The 23,946-nt window shown below is 51.4% G+C and overlaps 1 protein-coding gene across 5 annotated transcripts in view; it reads right to left on the reverse strand.

The window, feature by feature from the left end:
• Positions 1-23,946, reverse strand: part of VWF (von Willebrand factor) — a 134,846-nt gene that overhangs the window by 94,223 nt on the left and 16,677 nt on the right. For 4 of the 5 annotated variants that reach the window (XM_087855562.1, XM_045781154.2, XM_087855563.1 and 1 more), the window contains exons 6-10: positions 21,021-21,145; positions 8,006-8,222; positions 6,242-6,364; positions 5,253-5,364; positions 4,416-4,462 (exon numbers count right to left, since the gene is read on the reverse strand). In XM_087855562.1, the coding sequence (XP_087711688.1) occupies positions 4,416-4,462; positions 5,253-5,364; positions 6,242-6,364; positions 8,006-8,222; positions 21,021-21,145 (624 nt within the window). The remainder of the gene's footprint in view (positions 1-4,415; positions 4,463-5,252; positions 5,365-6,241; positions 6,365-8,005; positions 8,223-21,020; positions 21,146-23,946) is intronic. The other variant, XM_087855564.1, reaches the window with a different exon arrangement.

The raw sequence follows: 23,946 nt of genomic DNA on the forward strand, positions 1-23,946 counted from the left end.
GAACTGAAACCAAGAATCAGACGCTCAACCAACTGAGCCACCTAGGTACCACCCCCTCCCCCCCACCCCGCTTTTAAAGATGTATTTATTTATTGAAGAGCCCTGGCTTCTAAAGGTGGTACACTGGCCTGTCCTGAAGGAGGCCTGGTGTGACTCCAGAAACCCCAGTATTGGCTGGGGCAGGCCCTAGGAGAGTTTCCGTGAATCTGGGCATTCAGATCCCCCAAGCCAGCCCAGGTATCTAGGAATGCACGCTCTCATTGGACAGGCATTGGCCCTGATCACTGTCTCTGTTAGCCAACGAGGAAGTCTGTCTTCCCCCCCAGAGGCTTCAGAACAGACAGCTTGAGTCCTCAAGTTGAATTACAGGGCTGGGTTAGAATGCATGAGAAATTATCCAGAACCAAATGAGTAAGGAGTCACACCAAGGCCCTCCCCTGCCCCACAGCCAAGCCCAAGGCAGGCCTGGGCTCTGTCTGACCCTCCTGCCCCCCTGGCCCCAGCCACACCCTGCCTCTGACCACCCCTCCCCGTGCCACACTCCTTTGGGCATGTGCCTCTGTCTCAGTCCTTCTCTGATCCTGCTTAACGAGGGAGCCGAGGCTGTGGGGATGAATAGGGCTAACGTTTATTGAGTGCTTGCTGTGTGTAACAGCTTCTGCTGGATGAAGCTACTATTATCATCCCTGTGTGACAGATTAGGACACTGAGGCTGCAAACGATCAGGTAGTTTGCCAGAGTCACCCAGCAGAAAACTGGGGGGACTGGAATTCCAGCCAGGCTGCCCGAGTCCACCCCACTGCCCAGTCCCCAGCCCCCTGCTATGCTACCTGCCCATGGGCATAGGATGGGCAAGTGAGAAGCCCTCCACTCACACTTTCCCAGCTGCAGAAGAGAACCTTCCATACTCTACCATCAGGAGTTTGAAATTCTAACCAGAGCTTTGTTTATTTGAGGAATAGTCCCTGTTAATAGGCATGCTCCTTCCTCATTGACCCTGACCAAACATTTATGGTTCAATGGGAACCAAATTAGCAAAACTTTTCTGGGCAGCATATGTTGCAGAGAAAAGGAAGAGGACGAGAGGGAAGAGAAGCTTGGGGCTACAGAAAGGGAAATCTGGGGAAACCACAGCTTTGCCTGGAGCTGCCCTAACTCCTAACAAGAACAGAGGGGCACAGTGAGCAATGAAGGCCTAAAGGAGCATTTAGGCTCCAGCCTCTCCACATATAGACTGATGTTCTCCCGGGCAATTTCTTCTCCCTCCCACTCCCATACACAACACCCCCTGTGCCAGGCAGCTCCCCCCATGGTCCCACCTCCTGTATTCATGTCTTTCTGTGATCCCCTCACCTTGAGTGTAGACTAGACATGTTGACTTGTTTCTAGTAAATATAATGCAGCAGAAGGGAAGGATGTCACTTTGGAGATTGGGTTTTTAAAAGACCATGGCTTCTGTCCTGGCCTCTCTCCCTCACTCTCTCTGAGGTCTCTCACCCTAGAAAAAGCCAGCCATCATGTCACAAGGCATTCCCTCACGAGAGTTCCACATGCTGAGGGACTAAGGCCTGCCAACCATCACATGATTAAGCTTCAAAGTCCCAAAGGAGCCTTCAGATAAGACCACAGCCCAAGTCAGCAACTTGACGGCAACTTCATGAGAAATCACGGGCCAGACTCAGCCACACCCAGACTCCTGACACACAGAAACTCTAAGATAATAAATGTTTGTTGTTTGCTAAGATTGGGGTAATTTGTTACACAACAATAGACAACTAATACACTCTCATCTTATCCCAAAGAATCAAAACCCAGCTCTCTATTTCTAAAATTCACTATGTCAGCTCTTCCAGGGGCTGTGGAGAAGTCATAGTCTGCTCTTTGCTATGCTAGCAGAGTTAAGCATATCCCCTTCCAGAACCTTCCCATCAGAAGTTTTATCAGCAATGGTCACACCGGGGGCATAAGACAGCTCCACTGCCAGCTGACTCATGGCAAGGTATGGAAATACACCTGCGTGCTACAGGTAGAAGTGGAGTGGGAGATCCAACTAAACTCCAGAACTAGAAAAAGAGGGTCAGAGCTGAGGCTTTGAATATACAAAGTAAGAGTTTAGTGATTATGTCAACAAAATATCAAACCAGTCAGTAGACTGCAGAGTTGGAACTGGTTATCTTTCCATCAAGACATCAAGAAAATTGCTTACATCCTCAGCAAAACTATTGTCTAAATTTTGAACTGAATACCAGGATATTGTATTTTCTGCCCCAAACCAAGCATTCCATCGTGTGCATAGTGAGTGTTCAGATCATTGCTGGACGGTTGGATGGATGGATGGATGGATGGAAGGAAGGATGGAGCAATGGATGGTTGAATGGATGGACAGATGGATATTTGCATGGATGGACGGGTGGACAGATGGATGGGTAGATGGATGGGTGGATGAATGGATGGATAGACAGATGGGTAGAAGATGCTCCTTATGGAAAGCAGTTATTAAGAATTCCTAATCTGGGGGTACCTGGGTACCTTGGTTGGTTGAGCGTTGGACTCGTGATTTTGGTTCAGGTCATGATCTCATGGGACTGAGCCCTGCACAGGGCTCTGTGCTTGGTGGGGAGTCTGCTTGAGATTCTCTCTCTCCCTCTCCCTCTGCCCTTTCCTGCTATCTCTCTCTCTCCCTCTCAAATAAATAAATCCTTTTAAAAAATTCCTAATCTGGTGGCCAATCTAACAAAATGCAGTAAACGAATTCCTAATTCTGTCCATTGTGGCTCATAGATCTTATATAATGCATGCTTACTATTTAGATATTAACTGTTTTTGCAAGTCATCTGCAGCAACCTCATGTCTTTCAGTGGGCCCCTTAGGTCTTTCACAGGGTATGATGATGTTAAATTGGAGCATTGATATCCCTTGCAAGAATAATCTTTTGTCCTTCACGCTTCCTTTATTTTTTTTTTAAAGATTTTATTTATTTATGTGACAGAGAGACAGCCAGCGAGAGAGGGAACACAGCAGGCGAGTGAGAGAGGAAGAAGCAGGCTCCTAGCGGAGGAGCCCGATGTGGGACTCGATCCCGGAACACCGGGATCACGCCCTGAGCCGAAGGCAGACGCTTTAACGACTGCGCTACCCAGGCGCCCCTTCACGCTTCCTTTAAATATTGCACAGAAGATAAACTGGCTGGTCGGCCATCCCTGAGCCAGACTAATTGACCTAGCCCTAGTGCCCACTAGTTCCAGAATTTTCCCAGTGTGGTGGGCATTGGGTAAGGTCCCAAGTGACCCTACGGCCAACAGGCCCCAAATATGACCCCAGTATCCAAGTTCAAACCCGGTCAGCCCACCAAAGCCAACATGGTTTCTTAGGGCCAAAGGGAGGGGAGCCTATCTGGCTACTTGCCTTGCAGTTTTTTACCACGCTCTACAAACCATGGGAACCCAGAAAGTAGTGTCCGGCATACGAGCTGGGGCTGAGCTGGTCTTTAACTAAATGAGGGGCCTCTCCTGAGCCAGCAAAGGATGGCAAAGACCTTCCTGCAATGGAATAGATGGAGGACCATGAAAGAGAGTAAACAGAAGGTCAAAAGCAGCAATCAGGTAGCTTTGAGTTTGAGTCGTGTCATTGTCTCTTAGCAGCTGTGTGAGGTTGAGCAAGTTATGTAATCTCTCCAGCTCCACCTCCTCTTTTGTGAACCTAGAGTAAACCATACCTGCCTCACAGGCTCGCATGTAAAAGGCTCAGCCCAGAGCCCAACACGTAGCAAACACCACGTGAGTGACCACAAAGGGGAAAATTATCAGGAGAAGAGCCAGGGTTACTGGGGGTGAGGCAGAAGGGAACTCTGCAGGCAAAGTTTGCAGCAAACAGAATAGAGTTGGGGCCAGTAAAGGGCAGAGATGATTATGAAGCAACTTTTCCAAAAGAGGTTTTCCAGGGAGGGGGCGGGGTAGAAGAAACCATCTGGTGGTCTGACTTTCCTAGTTCCTGGGCCATTCTAAGGTCTTCCTATCTGGCATTTCAGAAACTTCTCACTTTGAATTTTGAAGAATTACTGGGCCCTTCGTCCTCTCAATTTCCAAAGAATTTGCATCGTCTTTGTTTAGCCCACTGTGACCCTACAGTTCTTAGAGCTCATCGAACCATAATCCTCTGAGCAAACAGGTGAGAAGAAAAGGACAATAAAACCTTAGTCCAGGTGCATTCTCAGCTTTCAGCTACGCAGGGTGTCCCTCTGCTGGCCCCTGAGTGGGTCAGCACAGCTGGGATCCCAAACCAGACTTGTGGTCAGAGGGCTAGCCGGTGCAGAGGCCGCCTTCTCCCTGCCTGGAGATGTGGCCCTCCCTATGTAGCAAGAACGACATACCATTCCTTCCAGAGAAGGGGGGGGGGGTGAGCGGAAAGGTGCCTACCTGGGCATTCTTCATTGCTGCAGATCCACAGGCTATTCCGGCAAATGCTGTTGGGGAGAGAAGCACAGGTTATGGCTAGTTGTGTAAACACGAGGGCCCATGAACAGACCTAGAGCTCATCACAGACACCACAGCCCCCAAAGGGAGGGATCTGGGAAAAGAAGGGAGCTGGTGCTGGGGGTGGCGGGGGTCTTTATGAGACTGAAGGTGAACGGCACAGGGCTGTGACCACAGAGGGAGGCATCTTGGAGATACGGCCAAGGGGGAGAAATCCTGATGGAGAGAGAGAAGAAGAAAACCTAAGGGACCCGACGTCCCTGAAAATCCACCCAGCCACTGAGCAATGAAGTTCCTACTCGCCCCCAGCTGCCCCTTGCCCACAGCTGGGAGAAGAGAGGACAGAAGGGCTGCAGAGAGGGGTGCCACCCAGACCCATGCCGGGCAGCCCATGGGGGTCCTGGAAGTCAGCTGAGCAGGGAAAGACAGCAAAGGGAGGAGGCCTGGAGATGGAAGAGGCCTTATGTCCTCAAGGACAGAAGCGCCTGTGGCGTGGTGACTGTCACGTAGCCCTTCTTCAGAGAGAGTCATTAATTACAGCAGGGTTTGGGGGGAAAGGTAGAGACGATGTTTGGATGTCAAACGTCCTTTCCTCCCCGACCCCCTCCTCTAGGCCCATCCTTGCTCCTCCTTCCTGACTTCCCCCACTTCCCCAAACCACCCCACATCTCAACCTCTTCTCCCTCTGCCCACCCAGATCCGGTGGCACCTGCCACAGCCTCTCCTGCCGCCCACTGCCCTGGGCCACCCTCCCAGGCCCCACGGCGCAGCCCCAGGTACCAGGTATTGCAGTCCCGCGAGAGGGAGGCGCCCGGAGGGTACCGCTGCCCGGCGTGCACACAGGAACAGTCAGCGCTCCCCACACAGCGGCCTTCATCCAGGAGCTGTCCTTCTGTGTTCAAGGGCATCAAGGCAAAGACTCAGCTTATCACCATTACTCATCTCGCAGCTGCAGAATCCCTGGGGTGACCACAGCTGAGGGCTTCTTCAGGAAGCTCAAGGAACCTGCTCCGTGATGTTGCTCTTTCCCGTTAGAGCCATACGGGGGAGGGGGATTATTAGTCTCTCTCTACTGGCAAAGAAATGGGGGAAAGAGCTTTGCTCAAGGTCCGCCAGTGAGGAAGGCATGAGTCTAGGCTGAGAGGGTCTCCCAGGAAGCTCCAAGAACTGGTATGACCCTTACTGTCACCTTAATGCACTGAAAGAGAGGGCAATTTTAATCCCCGTTGCACAGATGAAGAAAGGAGGCAAGAGTTTTGTTCAAGGTCGTCCAGCGGGGAAGTCAGTACTCAGAACACACGGGCCTCACTCTCAGTAACTAAACAGCGTTTGTCACCAAACTCACAAGGCCTCTCCTGAGAAACACTTTCTAGTGCAAAGCTCTTTCTCGGCTGAGCTCACATGGTAAACCCAGGAGATGTTCTAAAGTATCTTTCGCCCAGACCGTTCCCTGACACTCAACTGAGAAAACAAAAGTGCCGCTCAGATCGGGCCACGTGCTCCCCAAACAAAGTCACTGTCGGAGACCAGACCGTCCTTCTGTTTCCGAGACACACGCGCTTTCACGGATACAGTACAACAGGAAAACAGAAATTAAAAATAACCCCCGGCTCAATCCTGATCCCTCTGTACAAAGACTTTTTAAAAATAAATAAAAGGCTTCTGATTTCAGCAACGGGCGACAAACACAAGTGGCCTTCATCTGGCTTCCCCAAGCCAAGGGCACTGGCAAGGTCTGGGATTTGCGAATAAAGTGAGAAGTTTATTACCAGGGCAGCTGCAGCCATCCACGCATTGCTCCTGACACACTGCTTGGACCTGCAGGCTCTGGCAAGTTCTGGTGCAAGGGGACACGCACTCCTTGTACTCCATGCCAGCCGGGCATGCCGGTCCTGAAACAGAAAACCCAAAAGTCTCCCCGGAGCAGCTCCCTCCCAGAGAGCGCCTCCTAAGCTACGCCGTCCTCAGAGTCTCTGTGCTCTCTTGTCTGCTCCCCTCTGTCCTTAGGGCCCTGGGGGCCAGCTGCACCCCAATGGCCCATGCGCCCTCCAAGACCACCCTGCCAACCCCCCCCCCCCCGCAAAGGAACATCTTCTATCTTGTAGGGCCTGGCTAAGTCTCAGCAGGGTCACCTGGGACCACCACCCCTTCCCCTTGGTCATCTGTTTCTCCATGAACAGCTTGGTGTGTTTTTTTTGTCCCCCTATGCTCTGCCCCTTTCACCCTCTCAAGGTAATACCAAAGCCCTCTAGATTAAAAATAAATGCCCTCCTGGGGCCAAGCAAGGGTAAGTGGCGACCTCCCTCACATCCCTCCTCTGAGGGCTCCTCTGCCTCATGAAACTGGCCCCAATGGAAAGCCCTGCCCAGCACGGGGTACACACCATCCAAACCTACTTTCCCCACGTGGGTGACATGCTCCATATTTATTTTCCACTGTGCTGCAGGACTATCTTCAGAGCCTTTATCACCTAAGCATCTGTCCTCCCCTGTGGACCCAGCTCCTCCTGGACAAGGACTGGCTCCCCTCCTTTGTTTCTCAACCCTGTGGCTGGCTGATGCTTAGAGCAGCTGAAGAACCGGAACATACCAGTGACCTTTCCTGGGCTTCGCAACACAAAACAATTGCTCTGAACCCCTTCTCCTCCAAGAGGCATCTTCCCCCCAGCCTTATCTTCAAAGACCTAAAATAACAGCCACTCCACCTTACAGCGGAGAAACCGGCTGCTAATAGCCACCTTCTCACACCTCCACAGCAGTGATAAAAGCTCTAATTTATAAGCGGAAAAAACACACACTGAAAAACGTGTGTGCGCTGTAAATATTTGGCCCGCTGTTCTGTCTCCATCAGCCAGGATGGCCTGTGTAATTATGGCAGACGGTCCATCTGCATGGCTTTTGATCCGTGGTGGAAAGTCTGGGGAGAGAGGAGGCTTCTTGCAAGGGAACCACAGAAGCTCCTACTTAATTATGGTAATTTGGGGATGGTGACAATGACTGTGAGCAGGGACCCAGTGAGACTGGGAGATCCAAACCACGGGCGTCTCGAGGCGAGGTGGAGGGAAAGGTGAGGCCCGCGCCAGGAGGAGAAAAGGCTGGGTTCATGAAAGGGAAGGGCTTATGGAGAGCCTGCCCAGCTCTGCAAGATCATGCCGCTGCTGCCGCCACGGACAGTCTGGATGACTCCCCACTCCTCATCAATGCAGACAGGCAGGCGGCGAAGCCTGAGCTGAAATCAGGACAGCTGGGATTCCTGTCAGAGGCTGGGAACGTTCTCTGAGGCCAGGGAGTAGATTGCCCGAGGGAGTCCTGGGGCACTGAGGGAGGCATGGCCTAGAACGGCCGCGCGGGGGGGGGGGGGGGGGGGGGGGGCCCGACAGGCGCCAGAAGGCCTTTAAGGGAAGGGACGCCCCCTGTGGGCCAGCCGTCTGTGATCAGGTGGCCCAAGCGCATGACATGGCCTGAGGGCTTCCCTAGTGACACCCCAGGAAGGACAGCACTCATCCCCAGCGGAAAGGCTGGCCGTGGACTTACGGCAGGTGCTGTGGTCGGTCCAGCCGTACAAGACCATGCCCTGCTGGGCACAGGCCCGGGCATACTCCAGGAGGACCGCACAAGGGCACCTCTGCCCCAGGGCACACGTGCACAGCGTCCTTTCACACAGGGCCACGAAAGGCTCAGGGTCCACCAGAGGGTGGCAGCGGGCAAACACCGAGGCGCTCTTCAGAAGCTGGCACTGCTCCCACGGGCCCTGCAGGAACGAGACGGCCCTGGGTGAGGACGGCGGCCATGCAGCCCAGGCCCCGCAGGGCACTGGCTTGTGTCTTCCTGAATGTGGCTCCATGACGAGCCCGCCCTGCCCGGAAAGCCAGGGAAGCTCCCTCACACTTGCCAGAGTAGGTGCTGATCAAGTTCTCATACTGAACAGTCTTAGCAGTCCAAGGGCAAATATTGAACCCATGCTGCAAGAAGTGGACGGACAGAGACTGAAGTTACCTCCCAGGCCAGCTTCTGAACAGCAGAGGCGGGTGCGGGGGGAAGGGCAGGGTGGTCCTAGGAAAGCAAGGAGCAGAGGGTGCCGCGCGGAGCCGGGCGGCGAGGAATGCCCAGCGGCGTCTGCTCCCCACTGACCTCGCCTCCTCCTCCTCCCCTCCCCAACGGGGCCTTCCCCACCACACAGGAGGAGGTGGTACCAGGACTTTCAGAAAGCAGAGACTGCAGAAATTTAAATTCTGTATACTAGGGGTGCCATCCGGCCATAGGCTTCCCGAGCGTTCACCAGGTGATTCCTGGTGCCAGACGGAATCCGTTCCCAACAGCAAAAACAAGCTAGGATTCTCGGAAATGTCCCCGAGATCCCCTGCCAGGCAAAGGCTGTCCTTGGATTTTACCACCTTGTTGATACCCTCAACCTAACAACACAGGGCGGGGGCGAAATTGTTTACTATTCCAGTAACACAGGAGTACACACACTCTTACGTACTGTCTTCGTAAACATCTCTGCGTTCTGTGTTTTAATGATTCTAACTGCACCTTTTTTTTTTTTTTTTTTTTTTCAGTTTAAAATCTCTGAAGTTGATGGGGTGCCTGGCTGGCTCAGTTGGTTAAGTGTATGACTCTTGGTTTCGGCTCAGGTCATGATCTCAGGGTTGTGAGATCAAGCCCCGCATTGGGCTCCCACAGAGTCTGCTTATCTCTCTTCCTCCCCCTCTAGTCTGCCGCACCCCCTCAAATAAGTAAATAAATAAAATCTTCAAATCTCTAAAGTTGGGAGTCACAGCTTTGGAAGCCATTCCCTGTGATGTCATTTGCTGCAAATAAAAATTTTCTTTATGTGACAAAATATAATAAAATAAAATAAAAATCTCTGAAGTTGGGGTGCATCTTCCAATCATTCTCACACTTTAATTGGCAGCAGCTTCTTTCTTTTTTCTAGACTTGAGAATGGACTCTGGAATCCCATCCTGCAGACTTGTATTCAGCCATCTGACCTGCTGTAATAAATCCTTCTTATTACAATTGTCTAGCATGGAATCTCTTCTCTGCATCAGAATATTGGCCAAGACAAAACCCCAAAGAGAATCTACAGAACACAGAAAAGAATTAGTTTTTAATTTGTTTACTATATTTTTACAGGAAATCAGATAACAGACTTGAATAATCACTGACCCTGATAATAGGCCTCCCGCTGTGATTTCTCTCCCTCTCACTCCATTACTTTCTGCTTCCTTCTCTCTGCTCTTTGGCTTTTAGTTCTTAGTGACACGTGCAACAATGACGTGTCCGGGACTTGACACAATACAGTAACGTCACCATAGGTGCTCCCCGTGGGGGCAACAGCCCTTTCACGCATAGACTCACTCTCTGACTGGAGAGGTAGTGAATGGACTTAAATACTTCAGCAAAGGGAGCACCTGGCTGGCTCAGTCAGTAGAGCACGTGACTCTTGATCTTGGGGTCGTGAGTTTGAGCCCCACCCTTGGCGAGAGACTACTTTTTCATAAATAATTAAATAAATAATAAAAACTTAAAATAAAAAAAAAACCTTCAACCAAAAAGAAAGAAGTACCAGAGCATCTAAAAGAAAGGCTGCGCCGTGAAGGATAAATCAGAGCAAATCGTTGCGAGCACAGGGGACAGCAAAAAAGAGGGAAGAAATGACCAGTTTTGAAGAGAAGGAAACCCATCTGCTCAAACCATACAGAAGGACGACCAGAGCAAGCCTGTGTAAATCAAAAGCCGGGAGTCAGGCCCGTAGGGCGCTTTGGTGGCATCGTGGAAAGCCCAGAGGAACAGCGATCAGCCCCCGCACGGCTCACCATCCACAAGAAGCACCCAGGCCACACCAGGGATAAGCTGTGGTCCTGGGGAAAATCCACGTCCTACAGGAACTCTGAGCTGGGGCCCTGCCCCTCCCAGGCCTGCACAGAGGCTGCCCTCGGAACTAGGAAGCAGGGCAGAGTGTCACAGCTGCCCTGGGTAACAGCAGGGGCAGAAGGAGGCCCAGGGCCCAGCTGGGTGCCCAAGCAGGTGGGTGTGGCCGGTTCCCTGCACCTGTTGGGCTGCTGGACTGTGGAGCTGCAGCTGCAGACATGCGGGCAAGAACAAGGAGCAAGCTGGGCCACTGCAGAGAGCCGGGGCGCCCTCCATGACTCCACCTTTCTGACTTACCTGCCTTCAGGCTGGAGACTCCACACCCACTGCAGGGCTGAAGCCCGGCCCTGCCACTTCCTGGCGGTGGGGACTGAGGCAAATCTCACCTCGCTAGAGAAGCACGTCCTTGACTGACGCGGGAATAATCCCAACAGGCGCTGCCTTGGGGGCGGTGGGAAGATGCCGCGGTGCCTGGCACTGAGCCAGCGATCAATGAATGAAGATCGCTGTAGTGGGTGGTCCTGGGACCACTGAGGTCTTGGGTGATGACCTGCATTCTGCCATTTGCCACCCCAGGCATTTTACACAGGGGAAACTGAGGTTTCCGAAGACCGTGCCAGGAAGAGGCCGGCCTCGGACTTGTCATGACTTCACAGCCCCGGATCTGAGTTTTGCCTCTTGCACCTGCTAGCTGTGTGACCTTGGCCTATTTTCTTAACCCCTGCTCCTCTGTCAACTGGGGACAATAATGACAGTTCCTATGTGATGCGATGGTAGCAGAGATTGAATGAAATCATGCAGGTAAAATTTTCACCGCAAAAATGATGACTCCACTCCATGAGGATAATCATCGTGGATCTCCTGGCCAGCAGAGAGATCTCTTCCACTGTCCCTCCTGCCAGGAGGCTTGTCCTCCAGAATGGTGGGCAGCTCAGCAAAAAGACAGAGGACATCTTTGTCCCTTTCCCTTGTCTGCAACTGGGGGAGACTGGGCTACCCTGGGATGAATGGTTGCCACGACAACATGATCACTTCACTAGTATCTTGGAGACTCTTTCCAGCAAGGGGATGGAGGAGGGACCCACTTTTTTTTGCCATAGGCAGGTCTAAGACTCTCCTGAGGCTCAGGGGAGGAGGTGGGGGCCTGTGTCTAGTTCTTTCCATTCTGCTACACTGCCCACCCCATGAGATAGGCCCCTTGGAGAGAAACGTTCCTGGGCTCAGAAGGGCAGCCAAGGGTGCCCTGGGGAGGGCCAGAGCCTTGGGCTCTTGCCAACCTTTCTCCTCACTCACAATTTGGAACCAAAGAAAAACCCAAAAATACAATTCCATGGGTTTTTCCTAGTGATGCTGCCATCACCCGGGCTGTCAGACAGCAGTCTGGAGCAGCCCCTGTATCACAGGACAGTCCCAAAGGGACCAGGCGCCTAGGGTTCTCACCAGCACAGTACAGTGTTGACCAGAGGAAAGAAGAGACTCGGGAGTCCAGGCGTCCCCTCCCATTCTGAGAGCGATGTGGGGCAGAGGCCAGCATGGCCCATCTCCAGCTGGCCCAAATCTATCTGTTCCCTGCTCAGAGGAAAAGTGGGACCCGTCCTCCAGCACATTTCCTGGGAGGTCCCTTGAGATATTAAATGGTTTACAGAAAGCTGGAGCAAAAAGGGTGGTTTCTGATTATTCGCCTGCAGGATGGGAGTGGATTTCTGCAGAAACAGCCACCTCCCTTCTTAGAACAATGCCTCTGGCCTCTCCATGTGCACCTGAAAATATGGCTAGAATTTCTTTCTCAACAAAGACAAAAGGAAAACTCCATCTTCCCATCTTGCCCTCCCGTCTTCCTCTGGTCAGCTCTGGCCTGAACTTGGCCTATGAGGGTGACCACAGTCTGAGGGCCCCATGGTACAGCATGGTGGCACGTCTAGCTTGCCACCTCGGCCTCCTTGCTCCACCATGGGATACCCCGGCCAGGCCAGGCCAGTCCAGGTCCCAAGACAGAAATAAGTCCAGAATGGAGGCGATATCGTGTCCTCTCAGACCCTGGGGAGAGAGGTCGGCAGGTAGGAGGTCACCAAACCTTTACTCAACAAGTACTAGATTTCTAGTGTGTGCCCAAGTTAGTATATAAGGCAAATCTGTGTCCCCCCCCAGCTTAACGGGCAAAATTCTAGCTCCTTAGAGAGGCAGCAAGGACCGGCCTTTCAGGATCTGACCCTGGCTACTCTCCAGCTCATCCCCCTCTGACTCTCCATCTCACACATCGCCAACGTCCCCTGAACAAATAAAGTGGTTTCAGAGACCACCTCGGCACCCGCCCCCACAAACAGGCCCTTCATAAGCCTGCAACATCTTCCAAGAACACAAACTTCCTCACAGAAAGGCCAAATAAACAGTCTTTCAGGTTTGGAAACTGAGGCATGGAGAGAAGAAAGCATTTACTAGGTCAGCGGTTCACAGAGTGTGGTTGGTCCAGGAACGTCCTACAGACTCCCAAGACCCTTTCAGGGCCTCACAAGATCAAAACTATTGTTATAATCATACTAAGATGTTGTTTGGCCTTTGGGCTCTCACTCCTTCATGAATGCACAGTGGAATTTTCCAGAAGCTCCATGATAGGTGATTGCACCACAGACTGACTACAGATGGTGCCGTGGGAATCCAGCTGATTTCTCTTAAGCCAGATAATAAAGAGATTTGCAAAACTGTGAAACAATGCCATTCTTCTCTCTACGCATTTTTCTGTTTGGAATTTATAGTGGCTTTTATTAAAAATATGTCATTTTGTTCAATATAATGTGTTTATTATTTTTAAATGAGTATGTTGTAAATTTCTCCGTTTTATTTTCTAACATAGTACATAGCAATAGATAATCCAAATCCATAATCAACAGATAATCCACAGAAAATCTCTTTTGTGTCTTCTATTATTCTTTTTTTTTTTTTTAAAGATTTTATTTATTTATGTGACAGAGAGACAGCCAGCGAGAGAGGGAACACAGCAGGGGAGTGGGAGAGGAAGAAGCAGGCTCCCAGCGGAGGAGCCCGATGTGGGACTCGATCCCGGAACGCCGGGATCACGCCCTGAGCCGAAGGCAGACGCTTTAACGACTGCGCTACCCAGGTGCCCCTGTCTTCTATTATTCTTAGGAGTGTCAGGGGGTCATCAGACCGCATAGTTTACAAACTGCCCTAGCGAGCGGGGCTCAACGCCTGATTGCATCCTACAGGCCCGTCACCTGTCACCAAACAACAACTGACATGATTTTCCTTCAGGCCCCCAGCCCTCCCCACCTGTTTCCTCACACCAGGTTAGACAACGGAAGTACAGCCACAGAGCTCAGGTTTTAGAAGCACAGTTGCCCTACAGTCCCAACCCCATCACTTCCAAAGTGTGTGTCTGTGGAAAAATGATCTCGCCTGTCTGTGCCTCCATTTCTTCCCCTGCGAAGAAGGCAGAATGTAGAAGAGATTGCAAATTGCCTAGGATCTATTCCTCCCTTCTTTCCTAGTCATAGGATCTTCCATTTTCAATCATCCCACTGGGAACAAAGATTCCATCTATTCACCTCCCCGGCAGCTGGGAGTAGCCGTAACTAAGCTTTGCCCAGCAGGACATAAGCAGAAGGGTCATGGGCTACGTTCCAGGCAACGTCCCCAAAAGGAGAGGGTGCTTCTTTCTCAGCCCCTTCTCTTCCCACTGCTGGAATGCGGCTGTGATGCCTGAGGCGTGAGCCGCCATATTGGACCATGAGGCCGAAGCTCCACGCCAACGACAGAGAAACGAGACCGAAGGACCCTGGATCCCAACACCAAGGCATCCTGTGCTCGCCCTGGACATCCCACCCGAGCTTCTCTACACGGGGAGAGAACTAAACTTCTCTGTTACTTTAGGTATCTGGTCACTCACAGTGGGACCTACTCACGGACACAGACAGCAATACCTACAGAAGCCGGTTGCTGCAAAATAAAACCAAACGACTTTACACGGGAAAGGCAATCAAGGGATTCTAACTATTGCCATTGGCCTCTTGTCGATAGCTGCCACGCAGCTCGAAAATGGCTTCTCCTCGGCTCTCTGCTGAGCCGTCCTGGCAAAGACACAAGCCACGGTCAGCTCATTTGCATGCTTCCAGCATGTCCCTGGCTCCAGTGCCCGGCATCAGCTACTTCTATCTTCCTTCATCTCTTGTCTGCGGTGCCAGAGGCTGGCGGGAGAGATCCAGCCCCAGCTCCGTCAGCCCATGACTTCACCCTGCCCGAGTGGGTGTGCAGACCCAGTTGCAGCCCAACTTAATCACATTTGGTGTTCATTAAAAAGTCCAGGCCTCTTCCCTGGAGATGCCGAGCCGGTTGGAGGGAGCGGGAGAGAAAAGCAGCACATCTCCCCAGGGGCAGACAGCCTGGGAGGAGATCTAAAGCTTAGCTATTGTGTTTGTTCCCAAACAGCTGACCAAGGAGAAGGGAGGGGGCGTTCCTAGTACTGAAGTGAACAAAGGAAGGAGAAGCTAATATATAAAGTGCAAGATTGTTCACCAAGGCCCTGATCTTTCCAGCTCTGGGGTGGGTGCCCCCCGGCTGCCCCTGGAGGAGGTATGGAGGCGCCTGGCGTCTGAACAGGTCCAGAGTAGTGGGTTCAAGAATTCACCCCCAGGGCAGGGCATAGTTTCTCATTGGTCAGCCAGCAAGGATGGATGGGGGAGGGCTGCTGATTCTATTTATATCTTCTGGCTGGCCTGGGACTCCCACCCGCATTCCAAGATCTGGCTCACAAAGCCCCCATGAAACCATCACCAAATGGATGGGGTTTTGTTTTTTGTGTGTGTTTTTGCGAAGTTGGACATTCCTCTCTCTGAGAAGACTGGGGTACAGCCCTCATGAGGAAAAGGGTAACTGGATATGTCACAGAAGTCCCCATATCCCAAAGGACCCTGCTTACCCTCTGCCCTGGTCTCCTGGGAGGTATCTGAGCAATTGTCAGTGATCAGGGCAGGCCTCAGTGGGCTGGGAGGACAAAGGCCAAGCACCATCCCCAGGTTCCCAGTTTGGGGTCTGTCCAAGCCCTGGGAGGGAACCACTCCACTCACCCTGCTCCCAGTGAGGAAAGATCATTGGCTCTGTGCTAAGAGCTGATTCCCTCAACCACCATACCACTCACCATTCTTTTGGCAATTTGTCACCTACTGGCCCAAGATGGCATTTATGTTGTTCTCTTTCACGGTTGTTCAGTTTCCCGTATGTGTTTTGCCCCTTGAATAAGATCGCAGATCCAATCTGCGCAGTTTACTATCACCCAAGCCCCACAAAATACCTCAATAAATAGGTACACATGGGCCATCAGATTCTTGCTCATTCTTGTCCTCCGGGGGAAGGAAAAGGAAAAGAAAGCCACTTAGGGAACATTTTGTTAAAGGATTTTGAGATTGTTATGTTAAGAAGCCATTTGAACTGAAAGCTTGAGTACTAGGACCATATCTGACCCTCCTCAAGGGTTTGTCAAGTAAATACTGCTTGACTGGGGGGAAGTTTCTGAAACCCTATGGCAGCCCCTGATCTCTGCTATAAGGCTAGACCCCAAAAGCACATGGGTCAAGGTCACCTGCATCCCACCACAAGCACACGGGCTCACTGCCACTCTGAGTTATTATAAAGCCTAAGATTCCTGACATCAATGAAAAAAACTTCTTCTGCTCCAGACACCTGCCTGAGGGTACCGCTCCTGCCGGACAATTGAGCACTGGAAGGCCGAGTAATAAATGGCGTACTTGGTCTTCCAAGAAAGACTGGTTGTCTTGAGAACCAACTCTGGGGAGAGAACTCTTGGGGCTGGGGCATGAAAGCATCCTCACATTCAGATGGCAGGACCAAAAGCAGGAGATGGCCTTCCCAGTCTGGGGAAGGTGATCCTGGGGAGAAGGACGGCTGCAGCAAAGGCATTTCCCAGTGGAAGCGAGGTCAAGGTCACGGCCATTGAGTATAGTTCTGCAGGGCATCCAGTGCACGGAGGCAACATGCTGAGGGGTTACCGTTCACACTGTAGACACCACACGGGTACACATACATTCTATGCACATTTCTAATGCTTATTATGGCAATTTCGCATCAGGCAGTGGTAAAGTGCCTTGAGGAAGGGGCACCTTTTTCTCATTAGTAAGAGCTTTGGGTGGACTAGCTGCAGCCTTAGGCTTCCGGTTGTAGTGAGGACTGAGGACAAAGACAGGATCCCTTCAGAAGGTTCAGCCCTTGCTGACAGTACCCAGACTAAGAGAATGTGAATTAAAAAAAAAAAAAAAGAAAGGCAATGTAAGAATCTTTCTAAAATGTTCATTATATAGTAGAGTTACCTGCAAATTAACATCAGTTATCTGAACATTTAGAGCCTGGGGCTTTTTATTACTAGGTCTGCACCCTGAGCTCCAGACTCCAGCAGCCCTGCCCTCTGTTTCAAAAGCTGAAAAAAACTGTAAATTTGCATGCAATCAAACAACCCATTATTCAGTCCCAGTAGAGAGGCTGGGGGTGGGGGGGTTGTTGGCATAACAAGGAAACATTCATCCCTTAGGTATAAGTAATATGACCCGATTCAGAATAAGCTGACTCCTTGCTTCCAGCGTGGAAAGGAGAGCGCCAAAGGGGGAGAAGAGATTCTGGCGGCTTTCAAGAAAAGTTCTTAGGTCAATGTTGTCTTCCCCACAGAACACGCTGCTACTGCAAATGGTCCTTAGAGCCACAGGGGCAGGACTTGTAAATGATGCCCATTTACCAGACCTGACTTCTGAACCCGGGGGCCTAGGGGAGCAAGCAGGCCAATAACAATTCCAAAGCCGGCACTAATCACCTCCCAGGAGATGAGTCATTGTGCTTCCCAGCCAATGAGGGTGCCCGGTCATGGGTGAACACAACCTGATTGGCCGAGACCTAGCCAGGTCTGTGTTCTCAGGTAAACAACCCGCTCTGGTGCTGAGCTTAAAGAAGCCTGTGCCTGGGGAGGTCTGGTGTGTCTGGGGGCCTCAGCCCAGCACTAAGAACTTGGTAACCAATTTCTCAGGCTGCTCCCAGGACACTGGTTAGTAAGGACTTCAACGTGCCCAGGAGACAAAGTGAGTAGCAAGCCTGCTGCTGGAGCCTCCAAAAAGCACGCCGGGACACAAACAAGGCTTCTCATGGATTCTTCCTTCCTCCCTCCCTCCCCTTTGTCTCCAGGAGATAAGACTGCCTTATCTCCCTCCTCAACTCGGCCTGGTATCAGGTTCTCCATTTGAAAATCCTGTCTTCACCTCCCGCCTCTTAGGGAGAGGTGAGAGTATCCCTTTGAACTCCAAGGGTCGGGGAATATTTGTCCAGCACTTACTCTGCAAAATACAGGGAGACAAAGCCCCTGCCCTCAGAAAGCCGATTCAGTATTACAGGTACTTACGTGATCCCTGACCCGCAACCACACCTCACCACGGAGGCACCCCCTGTCTTAATCCCACCCCTGCCTAGAGAACACTGAAGCTGAGGAGAGGGCAAACTGCCTGCCACCCACGGAACAGTAAGTTAGGAAATAAAAGACAGAAATGATCAAAATCTCTCTTCCTGCCCCTCACTGCACACGATTCCTGGAGAGCACTCCATCTGAAATTCACCAGGGTTACTAAGCAGCTCTAGAAGAAAATTCAGCTTCCGTCACTTACTCACCCCTCAGCGTGGATGTATTTAGACACCTTTTCTCCTTCTAACCTCATGCAGTGCTCAGCTCCCTGGAAGGAATTGGGTCATAATTGGGAGGAGGATTGGGAGGAGGGGAGAAGAGAAAGGAATGGATTTTGGAGCTTATTCTTAAAGCACTTGTGTGCTTAGCGTCTTCCCACTCTCATGGTATGGCCACTGCAGCCGTGAGCACAGACAGCGGGAGGAGGCCAGGAGTCAATAAATAAGAATGATGATTAATAATAACAAGAAGAGCCCCACCGCCCTAAACACTCCACACTTACTCTCTCTCTTATCCTTACAGTAGCCCTGGGTAGCCGTTGCTCTCCTTATGCCCATTTTACTCATGTAGAAACTGAGGCTCGGACAAGGCAGGTGTCTCCGCCGGATTTACAAAGCCAGGAATCAGCCTGACCCCAAGCCCATAACCTTAGCATAATGCTGAGGCCCACGGAGGAAAAAACATCGAGGAGCTACCAAAGGCAAGCACCAGATATTGCCAAAGTTTTCCTGGAACGAAGCGCAAACTACCCTGTTCCACACAACACCACCCTCCTCCCGGGTGTCAGAACTAGGTCGGCCTTAGTCGGTTGCCAGTACTGGGCTACGTTCCAGGTGACACAGATGTTTATGGACGAGCCGGAAACCTAGCACCACTGAAACCCTGGAAACCCAAGAAAAAGAGGCATTTGGAATGTGCTTGTTTAGAAATTGGAAATTGTGTTTACAATCAAGGCAGCTGGACCAAATATCAAGCTAGAATATTTGCCTGTGCCTGACAAAGACCTTGGTTCAGAAGATCAGATTGTTTGACAAATATGGAAGAGGCTCACTGCAGGAATAGCCAGCTAGAAATGAAGGCCTTTCGTGCTAAGGTAGGGGGGCGTGTGTGTGTTTCTTTTGCTTCCGGAGTAGGGGAGGGCTGGAGCTTCTCTACTTCTGGGCAGAGTTGGGTAGATCGGACTTCTCTGCAAGCAGCTGACAGGGGATCGATAGCGTGGGGGTAGTCCCAATCCCCAGACCCGTAACACCACCGACTCCGCATTTGTCCACCCACGGAATGCTTACTGAGACTTATTGGAGACTGTCTCTCTAGCCCAATCCACTGAAACACACAGAGAGTTCTAGAGCTGAAAGGAACCTGAGAATCCTGGAAGCCATCCCCTGAGGGAAAATTCAAGGACCACAGGCAGAGCGATGAGCAGCCTGAGGCAGTGAGGCCAGGCAGACACGGGGGAGCCACACACGGAACTGTGACTCTGCAGCTTGGTGGCTGGCCACGCTGGGCAGGTACTTAGCCTGCCATGGCTCTGTTTTTCTCATCACGCTGGAGAACCGTAGAGGCCCACGGTGGCCTCTCGAGTCCTGTCAGGGCTGTGGGCCTGGATATAAGCAGGGGCCGCCCTCTTCCTGTGGGCTGGAACAGGGTGGTGCGCCCTGGGCTGGGGCTGGGGGAAGGCGCTGTTCAGGACCCGGCTCCACGGGGCATGTCCTGGGCAGTGCAGATGCCCTTCAAAGCCAAGGACTCATCCCCTCTCGGCTAACAGTGCTGAAGGCTAAGGGCTCACGGCTGAGTCCCTGCAGGCACTGTCCTCAGTCCAAGAGAGCTGTCCCGCCTCCCTGCCCAAAGGAAGCCTGCATCCAATGACCGACTGGTCGGTTCAGGCTCACCTAGCAGGGCACCCCAGCTTTCAGAGCTCCCTGAGGGATTGACTGAGACCTCAGTTGTGAGTACACAGCGGTTCACCCTCCCCACCGCCCAGTACTGCCTCTCTCAGTCCCTTACAGACACTGCTCCTGACAGGTCTCCAGTCACTCCCTGCACCGGGGACCCGACTTACACAGCCTCCAAGAAACCTCGTCCCCCAGACAGTGAGTGTGTGCGCACAGCCTCAGTAGGGCCGCCCCTGTGCCGACAAGGGCCCGGCTTCACCGTGGAGCCATGCTGCTTCTCCTTTCTCAGCCCCGGCAGCCAGACCCCAAGCGGGAAAGGGGTCATCCGTCGAGGGAGGTCTGAAGCATCATCCTCCCAACACCCCACCCACCATGGCGCAGGGCCACCCCTACAGAAAGTAGAGGCAGAGTGCCGTCCTGCCTACTCTCTCCCACCAGACGCCCTTCTCTCCAAGTGGGAGGTTCTGGCAGTGGGGTCGGAAGGGGTGACTGAAGGGGAAGAAGCTGCTAATCTGTACTGTCAGGACAGCGCACGCACAGATGATAAGGCGGCCATGTGACCGCAGAGGCAGTGACTGGACTGATGCGGCCACAAGCCACAGAACGCCACAGCCACCAGAACCTAGAAAAGGACAGACGCGCCCCTAGAGCCTCCCAGGGGAGAGCGGCCCTACTGACACCTTGATCTTGGCCCAGGGAAACTAAATTCAGACTTCTGGTCCCCAGAGCTGAGAGAATACATTTCTGTTGCTGTAAGTCACTAATTTTGAGATTAATTTGCCACCACCGCCTCAGGAAAATATTATCCCGCCCAAGACGGACACCTCAGGCCCACCCCTCCCTCCTCTCCCCTCAGCTTCCCCCTTCCTGCCGATGTACTGGTAAGACCTTGGGGCCTTGCCCTCCTGTTTGCACTTCATAACAACCACTTGTTGAGCACCTAAAAAGGAATAGTTTCCTGTTGCAGAATTTCAGACAGGGGGCAGGCGACAATGGAGATATTTGGGGACAAGAGAGGGCATTAGAGTGTAAAACAGAAAAGTCTAGCCGCTCACTCTACCAACTCATTAGACAGACTCATTTTCAGAGTTCCAGGCCCAGAACAGTGTTAGATTAGAGCTAACCAGACTCTGGCCACAGTTGGTCTTCTGGAGAAAAGGGGCCCACGGGAACCCTTCTTTGAAGAGCCAAAGGGACCCACAGAAGTAGGCCCACTCTATGCCTTGATGGAGGACCTGAGACCAGACGACTTTTCTGCCTCTTAATCCCAGAAGACCCACTCCATTCAGACCATGCCAGCCCGGGCAGTACCCACCTGCTGCATTTCCTCAGAGGAGACATTGCATGGGCTGCTGGGAGGGTACACCCGTTTGCACCGTTTTTCCCCGCTGCTCAGGGCCCAGGAGTTGGCAAAGTCATAGGGGTCCGAGGTCAAGGTCCCTGTGGAGAAGGTTCCAGGAACGAAGTCACAGTTAAGCCTGACCCAGGACTTCTGAGTGAAAACTCTAGGTCTGTCGTCACCCGAATCAACCTTCCGTTAGATTGGTACACAGCCACCTGGGGTGGGGAGTACCCTTTGCGCGGCACTCCGTGGAATACCACAGTTCACAGGCGTCAGGGCTCAGCCAGGGTGTGGTGAGGGCGACTGGATGGGTGTGCACAGTGGGCAAGACGGCATGAAAGACGACGAGGAGCACGCCCACCCACGCTGTCTCCATGTCCCTGCACGCCTTTCCCCTCTGTGCAGAATGTTCTCCACCCCCTCCTACCTTACCTGTCTCCACTCATTCTTTGAGATGCAGCTCCAGAGCCACTTCCTCCAGGAAGCCCTCTGAGCTAGTTCTGCTCCCGGCCCCCTGCCCCAGCCTGGGTTACCTCAAAACCCACCTCCCCCCCACCCCCTGCCATCCTTCCATCAAAACTCTCCTCACCCTTTGTGTTAGTTTTCTTTCTGTTTATACTCATACTCCATTCGACTGTGAGCTCCCTAATTCAGGGGACAGGCTGTGTCTCTTATCTCTGGATTCTTATCTGGCGCTTTGTAGACACTCAAAATGTTTTTGCAGATTGAAGGTAAGAATGTGGACAAGGAACCGGAGGCCCCAGTCACTGCATTCCCTGTGCTGTCACAGCATCAGGGCCTTAGTCCTACACCGATCATGCCACCATCGGCTCCCACAGCAGAGGGAGGGCCTACCGGCTTCCACGGCAAAGGAGAGTCCTAATACCACCTCTGAGACCTCACTGCAAAGGGACTTAACGAGCGTTGAGGCAAACAGTCCTTTCGCATAACCAGGTCCAGAAGAGGGAAGCATGTTTCAAGGCCAAATCATGGACTTGAGAAGACAAAATAAAGTATCCTTGGGGAAAGAAAGGCAGGACCTTGGAAGTACTGTCAGTTGGCATCTGGCGTACGGTCAGCTGGGAAAATGGCCCAGATGTGATTAAGTCTGTAAGGATCTGGAGAGGAAGAGCTTATCTTGGATCACCTTAGTGGGCCTTAGATGCAGCCACACGGATCCTTAGAAGAGGGAGGCAGTGGGAGGAGAGACAGGGACACACACAGAGATGGGGATGTGACCACAAGTTAAGGATTGCTCCCAGGAGTTGGAAGAGGCAAGGAACGGGTTCTCCCCTCGGGCCTCCGGAGGGAGTGCAGTCCTACCAACGCCTTGATTTTAGACTTTAGGCTTCCTAAACTTGTGAGAAAATAAAGTTCTGTTGTTTTAAGCCATGAGAGAAGCCAAAGGGAATTTAAATTTATGGAGTTTCTACTGTGTGCCAGGCATTATGATTAGTGCCCTCTGGGTTTTTACTCACCATGCCACACAGGCTTGTCCACTTTCTAACAGACCACTAGAACTCCAAAAACTTTAGATAATACCACCTTTGTATAGAGGTTATAAAACAAATATACTTAAAATTATTGTTATCAAGAAGAAATTGAAACCTGATATAAGGATAAGACAATAAGAAAAAACAACAGATTTGAAAAAGAACCAAATTTACCTTCTAAAGTTACAAATACAGTCATGGAAATAGAAAGAAAACCCAACTGATGGGTTAGACATCATCTGGAGATTAGACAGAGTTGAGGGAACTGATGAACCAGAAGATAGATCTAAGTAGTGATGTGCTGATGAGCCAGCTGTCTGGGGAAATGCAAAGTCCTGATCCTTGGGATTTGCTGATTTCCATGCTGCAGATACCCTCATCGTGGCCAGTTTCAAACTACCAACATGACAATACTGAACGCAGACTTGGAAAAGACGCACGCAATCGATTCTCACCAGCCAGCATGAGTGCACCACCCAAAAAGCAACAAAGAGGAATAAAGACAGAGAAAAATGAAAGTAACGTAATGAGGGGAAAAAAAGGGGGTGGAATAAAAATACCCAATATATGTCTAAAAGATGGAGAGAAAATGACTGAGATTTTCCTAAGTCTGATGGAAGATAGGGGTCCTCAGTTTCAGGAATCACAGTCTCAGGCAAGATAATAAAAATAAAACCAGGGCACCTGGGTGGCTCAGTTGGTTAAGCATCTGCCTTCGGCTCAGGTCAGGATCCCAGGGTCCTGGGAACGAGCCCTGCGTCAGGCTCCTTGCTCAGTGGGGAGTCTGCTTCTCCCTCTCCCTCTCCCTCTGTGCTCTCTCTCAAATAAATCACTAAAATCTTTAAGAAAAAATAATAAATAAATAAAAAAGAATTGCCACATGATCCAGCAATTCCAACTCTGGTATCTACCCAAAAGAACTGAAGGCAGAGTCTTGAAAAAATATTTGTACACCCCGGTTTGTTGCAGCATTATTCACTCAGGCAAAACATGAAAACAACTTATGTGTCCCTCAAGGCATGAATGGATAAGCAAAACGTGGTAGATACATACGATGTACGTTCAGGCTTGAAAATGAAGGTACTCAGAGCTAAAGGGGATGAAGAGGTATGAACTTCCGGTCATCAAATAAGTAAGTCGCAGAGGTGGAAAGTACAGCTTGGAGAGAGTATAGCTAGTAAGATTGTAAAACGTGGTTTGGTGACACATGGTGATTACACTTATCTTGATGAGCACTGAGTAATGTATGGAAGTGTTGAATCACTATGTTGTCCACCTGAAACCAAGATAACACCGGATGTTGATAATACTGCAGAAAAAAGTGACTTTCTTCCTAAGGGTTTATTGTTAATTACAGTGATACTGCTTCAGAATGTCCCACCTATATATACAGTGTAAATAGGTAA

This window comes from Ursus americanus, chromosome 25 (genome assembly GCF_024610735.1).
Source record: "Ursus americanus isolate L20-20 chromosome 25, mUrsAme1.1.p, whole genome shotgun sequence".
Lineage (NCBI taxonomy): Eukaryota > Metazoa > Chordata > Mammalia > Carnivora > Ursidae > Ursus > Ursus americanus.